The following is an 11,826-nucleotide window of genomic DNA, read 5'->3' as shown; positions in this document are numbered from 1 at the left end:
ATTGAGTTTAGTTAGTTGAAAGACAGATTGTTTTTAATATGTTACAGTTTAATAGACTTCACCTAGCCCGTTTATTTATGTTTGCTTCAATCTGAACACTAAAGCTGTGTCATTTTTTAAATTAAGACACAGTTCTTATTCACTGAAAACATTTTGACATGTCAGTAGTAAAAATGCAGTTATTCATTATAAAAAGTTAATGATCCATTTAGCTGCTTTAATTTCATAGTCTTAGTGTTATACCTTCACACAAAAAACATTTATACTCACCACCTACAAATCTTTTTCGAAAAGAACAAGCTATATTTGTATAGGTCCTTTCTCAAACATAGTTTAAAAGTGCTGCACAAAGCAGACATTAAGATACGAGTTGGACAGCAGTCAAACACCAGAAATAAAAAAAAAGAACAACATAAAAAAACACAACATAAAGGGTATTTTTTTAAAGCAGACAGACATAGTAAAATACAATGACCACAATAAAACCAATCGACAAGATTTTATGGCAAAATAAAGTTTTCATGAATGTCTAGAAGAAAACACTGATGTTGCCAATTTGAGAGGCAAGATTCAGGAACAGTCAAAGGGGAAAGTACTACAGTGTATATTTTCATATGAAGTAGATTAGGATCATTTTACAGTTTTGTGATTTGCTTTGGCCATTAGCATATACTCTAAATATTTATTCTCATCTAATCTAACCCAATTTCCACTCACAGTGTAGTGATTGTAGCATGTTTTGTTCCATATAATGGCTTTAGGATTTACCTTTCCCAGAGAACAGTAGACTTTTTAGGATTGGTTCCATGTTAATATCACCATAAATGGAATTTCACTTTAGTGAGTGGGAAATTAAACTCCTCCATGCTGTAGGAGGATTTCTGACATTATTACAATACCAATGACTAATAATTCCAGAAGCTGGTTGCACATTGAGCAACAAGACCACACTGAGAAATCAATAATACATTATACATGAGGATTGCAAGTACATCAGGAAACTTGATGTAGATTTAAAAGCAGATACATAGAAAAACAATAAATAAAAGCCTAATTTAGTGGGGTTAGGAATGTGGGGTCTTGACATCAGACGAAGCCGCTACATCATCACACTCCTGCTTCCAATTAGCTTGAGGATCAGTAAGACTGAACGGCCCAGTCTCTTTCCGAAAACTGAAAATAGCAACTCGCACAACTTCACAGGGTCGGGTTATAACGGTACCCTGGGATTCCTGCTCAGTGAGGCAGGGGTCAAATGTCACGGGGGTCTATCCAATAGTAGTGCTTCCTGTTTAAGCTGAAATAGCTTAAATCCTTAGAGAGGTGTGGGTAGGACATGAGGCCCACACATTTCTGAGTTTGATTAGCTCACACATGACTGACGCCGACTGAATGTAAAAGTAAGCGCTGTTGTTTTAACTAGCTAAACAAATAGCTGAGGGGAATTCCTGTTGTAAATGGTTATATTGGGTTAAAATAAGTACATTCTGTTTATGTAAAGATGTGATGGTGAAATTTCGATGGTGCCTTCATGGTGGTGGTGATACGTGCAGGTTCTCTGATACATGTCCAGCTGCGTGCTCAAACATGCTGTGATGGTGGGAGAGGGAATTTGCACTGGCAGGCAAGTCATTATCTCGAGTTGTATGACTCACGCTGTATGGCTTCTTTTATACCTCAGGGACCTTGGAATCACAGTTTGTACAAAACTTCAGCACACTAACCCGCCACTGAAATCAGAAACCACAAATTACGTTCTCCTCAGTGATGCTGTCCACTTTTGATAAATCTATTCAATAATTCACCCATCAAAACCAATGGAGACAAAACAGTGAACCGTATCTGTGGTACAATCTTGACGCAGTTACGTATCGGACACCTGTGATGTGCTTTATTTCACCTGAGAGGTGTGTTTAGACGTACATCCGGAAAGGAACCACCACCAGAGAATCATGAGTATTACTGATCAGAATCAGCCACTGACACCACACTGTAAAATATTTAATATGTATATATGTACACTGTGTGTGATTCGTTTAAAGTTGCTTACTACAAGTCATATAAACTGAATTTATTTGGGTTATATGGGATATAGCAAATCATAAAGAAATGACGTTTAACAAAAGGTCTAGAGTCTTGGTCCTTCTCTCTTCGACAGTCAGAGATAGAGCACAAGAGATAATCTAATTAAAGTGAAATACACACATTGTTTCTGGTTCCTGTAAATATTTCACTGAAAAAGGTTAACTGATTGCTCTGGAATTCAGTTAATGGGATCCTTTAAACAGACTAATAAGCAAATACTGGTTTGTATTCCTCTCTGTCAATTCATCTGTCCTTATTTGAACATGAGATGAGCTCTTTCGTTCTCTGATGTAATGTTTCCCTCATGAGTATGAGCTCACACATACAAATAGCACATACGCTTGTCAAATTCTCTCTATATCATCTGAGCACTTAGTGTCGCTCTTTAAACAATGATAGACAGACTTTAAGAGTCCCAAAATGTCTGTTAAAATGGTTCTATTTACTTCAGACTCTCTCACTCACCATCACCATTACACATCATTATTGTCATAAAAACTGCCCCAAGTTATTTTAAAATGCTTTATGATGGGAAATAAACATATAAAGCCGGATAAATGACCGAATAGCTACTAACGTGCTGAAAATGTTAAAACATAAGTAAGACAGAAACATTGTCAGAGTTCCCGAAGATGGATTGTGCCATTGAAGAATGAATGTTTAAATGAATCACTGAAACTTGTGGTATGTCACAGCAACCTGTACCAGCCAGTCACAGGCGAGTTGTTGAAACTCAGCAGCCCATGACGCTGCAGACAGGACAGATGGGAGATGGAAGAGATAGTTGTCTCATGTAGCCAAAACAATCTAAAGCTTAAGGGGAGACTTGTAGAGAAATCTTCCATCTGGCTTTCAAATAAAATGCATCCTTCTCTATAGAATGCAGTTTTTTAAAAAATGAAAAAAAATTTGAATTTTCGATTGAAGTGAGTTGCATTCTAATTTTAAATCAATAAATGGCTTTTGTACACGTGAATTTCGCATTTTATAAAGGGTGGCTCAGCAACCACAGCTGAGCTAAACTCTAATGTCAGCAAGCAAATATGTTTAGAACCTCAGTTTAAAATGTTCACAGGTTAACATTTTGTAATTACTGGTACACACAAAATGTAGCTAAGACTAGCGGGAATTTTGATTGATTCCCAGTTGTTTAATCATAAACTGAAGTACTGGATTATCTGTGTTGATTTAACACCTAAAAAACTCATCTCTTTGCATGAAATTACATTATTGCTTAATACAGTGCCTTGCGAAAGTATTCGGCCCCCTTGAACTTTTCAACCTTTCGCCACATTTCAGGCTTCAAACATAAAGATATAAAATTTTAATTTTTTGTCAAGAATCAACAACAAGTGGGACACAATCATGAAGTGGAACGAAATTTATTGGATATTTTAAACTTTTTTAACAAATAAAAAACTGAAAAGTGGGGTGTGCAATATTATTCGGCCCCTTTACTTTCAGTGCAGCAAACTCATTCCAGAAGTTCAGTGAGGATCTCTAAATGATCCAATGTTGTCCTAAATGACTGATGATGATAAATAGAATCCACCTGTGTGTAATCAAGTCTCCGTATAAATGCACCTGCTCTGCGATAGTCTCAGGGTTCTGTTTAAAGTGCAAAGAGCATCATGAAGACCAAGGAACACACCAGGCAGGTCCGAGATACTGTTGTGGAGAAGTTTAAAGCCGGATTTGGATACAAAAAGATTTCCCAAGCTTTAAACATCTCAAGGAGCATTGTGCAAGCAATCATATTGAAATGGAAGGAGTATCAGACCACTGCAAATCTACCAAGACCCGGCTGTCCCTCTAAACTTTCACCTCGAACAAGGAGAAGACTGATCAGAGATGCAGCCAAGAGGCCCATGATCACTCTGGATGAACTGCAGAGATCTACAGCTGAGGTGGGAGAGTCTGTCCATAGGACAACAATCAGTCGTACACTGCACAAATCTGGCCTTTATGGAAGAGTGGCAAGAAGAAAGCCATTTCTCAAAGATATCCATAAAAAGTCTCATTTAAAGTTTGCCACAAGCCACCTGGGAGATGCACCAAACATGTGGAAGAAGGTGCTCTGGTCAGATGAAACCAAAATGGAACTTTTTGGCCACAATGCAAAATGATATGTTTGGCGTAAAAGCAACACAGCTCATCACCCTGAACACACCATCCCCACTGTCAAACATGGTGGTGGCAGCCTCATGGTTTGGGCCTGCTTTTCTTCAGCAGGGACAGGGAAGATGGTTAAAATTGATGGGAAGATGAATGGAGCCAAATACAGGGCCATTCTGGAAGAAAACCTGTTGGAGTCTGCAAAAGACCTGAGACTGGGATGGAGATTTATCTTCCAACAGGACAATGATCCAAAACATAAAGCACAATGGAATTCCTACAATGGAATGGTTGACAAATAAACGTATCCAGGTGTTAGAATGGCCAAGTCAAAGTCCAGACCTGAATCCAATCCAGAATCTGTGGGCAGAGCTGAAGACTGCTGTTCACAAACGCTCTCCATCCAACCTCACTGAGCTCGAACTGTTTTGCAAGGAAGAATGGGCAAGAATTTCAGTCTCTCGATGTGCAAACAAAACTGATAGAGACATACCCCAAGCGACTTGCAGCTGTAATTGCAGCAAAAGGTGGCGCTACAAAGTATTAATGCAAGGGGGCCAAATAATATTGCATGCCACGATTGTGTCCCACTTGTTGTTGATTCTTGACAAAAAATTAAAATTTTATATATTTATGTTTGAAGCCTGAAATGTGGCGAAAGGTTGAAAAGTTCAAGGGGGCCGAATACTTTCACAAGGCACTGTATTTCACATGAAAACAATCCATGAATCCATTCCTACCTTAAAATGACTTAAATGTGCATATCTAAGTAGTCTCTTTTTACACCCACCCATAGCCACTAAGTAGCAGCGCTCTCTGCAACTCGAGCACACCAGCTAACCTACACTACACAATGAAAAGTTGTAATATTAGTAATATAATCATACTAGATTAAGCTAGATTGATTCTGCAGAGGAGTAATGATACAAAAAGTTCTGCCATTCAAGAACTGTTTTCTCAGCTTTGTAACTTCAGTCCATGACTGTTCAAATACATGTTTTTGAGACGATCATTGGTGCACTACAGTTGGAATTACGTAGCTGTAACTGCTCATTTCTCTTAACGCCATACAAACACGTTAAGAAAGTTAACTTTAACTTTAACATCACTTTCAACTTTAAGTGATGTTAGCATGTTAGCACCCATTCAAAAGTCAGGAGATGACTGAATGACTACCTAAAATCTAAAACTGAGAAATAATATCAGCTTTCTCTGTGATCTGTTTAAAAGTCTGGTTTCTGCTACAGGCAGGTGTAGTTTTCCGTTTCCATGCAGTTCACCTTTTCCTTGTAGCTACACAGCTGTGTGGCACTCAGCCACCAAGCATGTGAGAACAAGGCTGTCAAGAGGCTGTCGCAAGATGGTTTGGATCTAATACCAAAATGTGCAACATCATTGGTAATGTTTCTCACCTCAGGCACCCTTTTTATGAGCATTAATCTACGTTAAAGAAAACCGCTCCTTATCCAGAACAGCAATAACAGGAACAACAAATTTACAAAAGAACTTGTTATTGAGAGTCTGTAATTTCCCCATCGTTGAGTCATCCATCCTCCTTGTAAACAAACACATGCGTTGCAGACTAAAACCAAACAAGCAACAAGAAGATGAAGTGCTTCATCAAATTCATGAATTAGGATAGACTGCAGATGTTATCCAAAACTATGCCTTAGTTTCTACAAAAGCTGAATATTTTTGTGCAACATACCTTTAATCATTCTGGCTTCCTAATTCACACATGTACACAACTGTATCTAGTTCAAATGTCACAGCAGAAAGATTGTTCTTGCATTATTTTTCAGCACAGTCTTTTTTAACTGAAAGTGAAATGCACTTGGTCCAGAAGTTAAGCTTTAATCCCTTGAGAAGAAGGTCACATCTTGAACCTCAAAATACTCTTCAGCAGTGTGAATCATAGCTCTGAAAATGGCGACCACACAAGAGGGATTTTAGTTTGATAAACACGTAGAAGTCAGAGGGTGCTATGCCGGGAGAATAAGGTGCGTGGGGCAACAGTTTAAAGCCACATCTGGCTGCTTCTGCCACTTTTGCTGTGTGGACAAGCACATTGTCCTGGAGCAACAGCACACCAGCTCAAACTTTCCTCCCTTTTTTCTTGGATTGCTTCAAACACTAGAGTTTCTGTGGACAGCAGTATAAGGCTTTATAGCACACAGTTATGTCCCAGAATAGGAGTTATGCTCATTATGAGGCAGAGAACTTTTTGAAGTATCCTCATACATCTGAACTCATAGAGCAGCAGTGCATAAATCTGTACTGTTTATGCTGCATAATTTAAAATGTTGTACATTTAAGTCGCTCCAGTGTTCAGCCATCTGGGAAAATTTATTTTTCCTGTGTGCTCAGCCCTTATCTTGTGCATATGTCACTAAATCATTTTCCCTTTATTTGAGCATAACAAGATGAAGTCTACACACTGTCTCACAACCTCCCATAACTGTAGATTTTGCTCTGTACTACTTGGCAAGGAACTCTCCAAAATTGTCCTTGAACATGCACACATGCATAACAGTCAATGGATTTGGTTTCAGCTCAAGTCATCGTTAATTGAAACCCTTCATTCTAAAAGAAAAATGTTTTGAAGTAGTTTTTATTGTTGCTTTTGTATTTTATCCTTTTATTGTCATTAGAGGCAGACCAAACTGAAATCCCCTGCTCATCACAAAACAAACAAGCATAAAATGACGTTATATCAGCATGAGATCAACATCTTCTTGTGTCCAAAAAATGGCCTCGAATCGGTACGATTTTCTAAGTTGGCCCTTGTATAACAGATTTTCTCCAGCTGTATAAAAGAGGTCATTTCAATTAAGCATTGTTTGAAAACTGGGGACTCTGGAGAATTCATCAAGATTTTTAGTGGTCAAAGTTGAGTAAATCCTTTGAAGCTGACAGGAGGCTGTTGCCTTGGTACTTTTCCTCCCATCTGTGCCACATTGGTACTTGGAAAAAGAAAAAAAATGCACCCACTTTGCCAGCTTCACCCCATAAAAGGACGTGAAAGGAGAAAGCCTTTATCGTTCCTCTCTCGCTTGTCACAATGGGGACTACAGAAGGTGGAGGGGGTCTATAATAAATACACATGCATGCATTCCTGACCCCCCACTCTCACAGGCACACATAAACACACAATGAAGTGACCCTCTGTCCCGATCATTTCCACCAGAACACCTGCGAAGGGAGGCTTTAAAAAGAAGTAACAAAAAGCAGACAGCTACACCTACAGATTACACAAACACATACTGCAACAAGCACAAGCCTGCCTCCCACTGTTGCTTAGTAAATTAATATGCTGAGCAGCACAGAGGCACATGGTGACTCCCCACTTCTCTTCCCAGCACACATTTACACATGAATTCCAAACGAGACAAAAAAAATAAATAAATAATAAGAGCAGTGGTGGCTGTTTGGAGCCCCATTGTGAGAGAGAAGACACTGAGAAGTGAAAAAAGCCAGAGCATGAAAGAGCAGCAAAGGGGGAGGGAAAGGCACTGAGGGGAGAAATGAGGGGGTGTTGAGGAGGAGGAGAGAGTCTGAGAGGAACAGCTTAAGACGGTGAGAACTGGAGACAGTTGAGAGCCCACAGTGTGAGCAGCCAGAGCGGGAACAAAGGACACAGAAACTACAGACCTGAAGTAACCATCAGCATTCAGCAGGTACAGACAACTTTTTTCAGTATGTTTCTTTTCATTCACTTGAAGCTACTGTGTCTTAACCAGATGGGATGGTTACATGTTTATTCTTTGAGATTAATCGTCAATATTAGTGGTCAAGGTCACAAGAAAAGATTCTCTAGCTATTGTTGTTTACTTAAAAATTATCCACGGCACTGAAACTCAAACATCGTTTGTGGTTTGTCTTCAGGTTTGGGTTCCCATAGAACCCATGTGGCTTACTGCCAGCAGCAAATGAAAGTGCTAATGGGGCCAACCTAATAGCGTCCTCATCTAGGACACAGCATCTATTTATTTAATGGTGTTTACAGGACTGAAACTAGAACATTGCAAATGCTTGACTGTACACTCAGGCATTTCTGAACTATAAACTGCAGTAAATAACATCCATCTGGCCAAAACACTTTGTCTTAGTTCTTACCACTCACAACAGACCATAGTTTTTATGTCAAAATACCAGTCAAAATCTCATATGTTCTGTTTTTTAATCTGTGTTACCACTGTGGATCCTTTTTGTCATTTTTGCCTATTGTCACTAGTTTCACTATTTTAATTACTGTCTTTTGACCGCTTCAGTAACTTCAGACTCTTGAGTTCAGTTTATTTATTCCACCTTATCTACTCATTAAATTTATTTTTTATTTGGACTATAAGTGTAATTTTAATATACAGCACATGCTCAATTGAGAAACAATGGCCATTAAAGATGTATTCCTCCTCTGAGACTGAATATAACAGTGTTGATGGTCTATTTATGGTTCTATTATGACCAGTATTTTACAAGCCTTTCTCATGCCTCTTGTCATTTCTGTGCATAGAAATGACGTCACTGTGCGCGAACCTGGCTACACTTCTCCTTTTCCTCTCGCCTCTCATGCACTCCCACCACTTCATCCACGCTGCCTCGACTTCCCCGCCACTCACTCGTCCACGGATCATTTTCATAAATGGCTTGGGCTCAGACGATGACTATGAAGATGACTATAATGACAACCACAGTCCTCCTCCGAAGGTGCTGTCCTCCATGAGGACTCCCCTTCTTCGCCGAGAACCTCAGCTCTGCCAGTATGACTCCTGCTCAGAGAATCAGGAGCCCTGTGCCCTTCTCTCAGAAGCGACTGGATGCCTTTGTCCTGGTGTGAGTGGACCTGATGAGCTTCCACACGCGCCACGCATTGAAACACTGCTGCCTGTCAGTCAAGGGAATGACAAAGGGAAGATCGAGGTGCAGTGGTGCGCTCCATCTTCAGTGGTGTCTTTTTACAGAGTGGTGGTCGAGGGACACGATGGTAACTTTCTGGAATATGGGAATGCTTTGCGGCGAGGTGTGGTGGGATCTTTGGAGGTTGGGACCAAGGTGTGCGTGGAGGCTGTGAATGACGCAGGACAAAGCACCGCCTCAGAATTCTCATGCAAGCGGTATGAAGCTCCTGAATCTTCAGACCAAAAACTGTTGGCCTGGGTCATAGGAGGAGGAGTCGTCCTCCTTCTACTTTTTGTCATAGCAGCTGTGATTCTCTGGAAATGTCGAATATGTCGAAAGGCAAAGAGAGACTCTGCTGATGGATTAGGGAACCCTTCTTACAGCACAGAGGGAACGCTGTGATCAACAAATGCAATCCATCCCAGTCACACTGAACCAGCTCCTTGATACGGAGCACAGCAGGATCAAAAACAAAAGCCTAACAATTCTGGAGTGGTACTGTCATTGTTTATGGAATTAGGAAGTTGAATAAATTCCTGGTTCAAGGAATCTGTAAACGTAATGGTACAAAGAGCAGTGATACTCATGGAATAACTAACAAAAGATTAACTGTGTTATTTTGGGATTAAAACTGCAGAATTACTATTTGCTGGCAAATAAAACTCTGTAGAATATTGTAGTGTTTTTTTTATTATTCTGTCATGACTGAATTAAATTGTACATATTAATTTTTAGGATATGGGTACTGACTTTGTTATTTTGTAATAAAATTATTTTAATAAATTCTGTGTAAATGTCTTGGTTAAATTGTTTTTTTTCATTGAAAGGGCTATGCATATGCTACACTTTATAACATGCAGTTACAGACAAGCAGCAAAACAAAAAAAGCAGCAACAAGTCTTTAAGTGAAGTGTTGGGCCACCGCATGACAGCAGAACAGTTTCAGTGGTCCTTAGCAATGATTCTCCAAGTGTCTGGAAGTCTACTGGAGGGATGGAATATGATTCAACTAAAAGATAGTCAATCATTTGGTGTTTGGGTGGTGGTGGAGAGCACAGTTAAGCATGTCATTGCAAAGGGTTGCATCATTTTTAGACTCATCAAACTATTTAGTGACCCTTTGTGTCCTGTGGATGATGGTACTGTTATGCCAGAGTGGCTACTCTTGTTTAACCCTTAGAACAACTTTGTATTGATTTGCAGTAACTCTTATTTTTAGACAAGTAGACCCCGTAACAGCAAAATATCCATCATATTATTAGGTAGTGATGTGTCGGTTGCAAACAAAATCACTCTTAGAGCCGGCTCTTTGAAGTGCACAGTTGGAGCTGGGCTGTGCCTAGGAGCTAGAGCCACTTTTTCCCCCTCTCTCTTTATGTTATTCTTTTTTTTTCTGTTCTCTGAGAGAGAGCGAATGGCACAGAGACAACACGCTGGAAAGGTAAGAACATGAGTGACTGCAGTAAAATCTGGATGCATTTCAATTACATAATGCAAAGGCAGCATATGTGAATAAAGCCTCATGTCAAGCAGGCTCTACAAGTAACCTGCACTGAAACATTGCAAGTGTACATCCATCAGTGCAGCTGAAGGAAAAAATACAAGCTATTCGACCTACTACTATTGAAAGTGTCAGTTTGTCTCTTGCTGCTACTGCTGCTGTGTCTACAACAGGGCTCCAGACTGCAAGCAAAATGGTCCATTTGTGACATTTTTTGAGACTATGAGCATTAAATTTTCAAGTGGTCACATTGTGCCAGGTCATGATGATGATTGAGCTTTGGTGTTACTCTAACTGGTATAGGCAGCAACTGTGTTAACCACAGTGGTTGAAAGTAGTACGTTAATAAATGTGGTGTACTGTGGTATTTACACTTATAAATGCGGTCTTCTCCTGAAATGTGAAGCACAACTACTTGAGCTGTTTTCTCCGCTCATAGAAACGATTTATGTACAAAAAAAATCACTCAGTTATGTACTGGACAAATATGTCATTAGAATGCTGTAGTTAAACTCTTTTCAAGGTCACTTTTGATCACACACCTATCTGAACACCGCAGCTACCCAGCAGCAGCTGCCACAGTCTACAATGTGAAGCATTTATGGACCACTGGTAAATTGTAGGGTCTATCGATAAGAAAATGTTAAGCAAGTGATGTGTTTTGCCTCTGACAAGGTGCTACCAGTGAAAAAGTTCATCACCACAACCACCTACACCTACAACCCAGAGTCTATGACACAGTTTATGAGTGATTCTCTAAACTCCTCTATGTTATTTCACTGTAAATAGTTGAAAATTTATAAATATTACAGAATCAGAGATTGGATTTTTTTTTTGGTCAAATTGAGATGTTTTTTGTTTTTGTACTTTAAAATTTCGTTTCTGTAGCCCTCTGTTACATGTTGCGTATAATAAGCAATAAAAATAATAAACATTTGATATAATGTATCTTTTGCGCATTAGCAATTCATTTTCTACATTTTTTTTTAAAATTAAAGAACCGGCTCTCTAAAAAGAGCCACCAGATTCCCCTTAAGGTAGAGGTCAAAGGGTAAAAGATTTTTCTATAATTTTTTTAACCCGGACTGTAAGTGATAAAACACTTTTGTAGGTCACACCTTCAAAATAATTTCCAGGTGATTCTTTAAATACTCATGCAGGTTTGAAAGTACATAGAATTTCTACTTTCTACAACGTCTGCACTTATGCAACTTCAACTTTTATTC

The 11,826-nt window shown here is 39.3% G+C and overlaps 1 protein-coding gene across 1 annotated transcript; it reads left to right on the top strand.

The window, feature by feature from the left end:
* The first annotated feature begins 7,733 nt into the window (after positions 1–7,733).
* si:ch1073-303k11.2 (leucine-rich repeat neuronal protein 4) lies at positions 7,734–9,897 on the top strand. Its single transcript, XM_022213706.2, has 2 exons — positions 7,734–7,877; positions 8,714–9,897. The coding sequence occupies exon 2, from the start codon at positions 8,716–8,718 to the stop codon at positions 9,499–9,501; it is 786 nt and encodes a 261-aa protein (XP_022069398.1). The 5' UTR covers positions 7,734–7,877; positions 8,714–8,715; the 3' UTR covers positions 9,502–9,897.
* Positions 9,898–11,826: the final 1,929 nt, after the last annotated feature.

The sequence above is a fragment of the Acanthochromis polyacanthus genome, chromosome 10 (assembly GCF_021347895.1).
Source record: "Acanthochromis polyacanthus isolate Apoly-LR-REF ecotype Palm Island chromosome 10, KAUST_Apoly_ChrSc, whole genome shotgun sequence".
Lineage (NCBI taxonomy): Eukaryota > Metazoa > Chordata > Actinopteri > Pomacentridae > Acanthochromis > Acanthochromis polyacanthus.
Note: the sequence above shows the minus strand (reverse complement) of the source record. Positions and strands in the feature narration are given on the sequence as shown.

Bases quoted from the DNA above. Each gene is read 5' to 3' on its own strand.
- si:ch1073-303k11.2 (XM_022213706.2), top strand. From the start codon at position 8,716: ATGACGTCACTGTGCGCGAACCTGGCTACACTTCTCCTTTTCCTCTCG.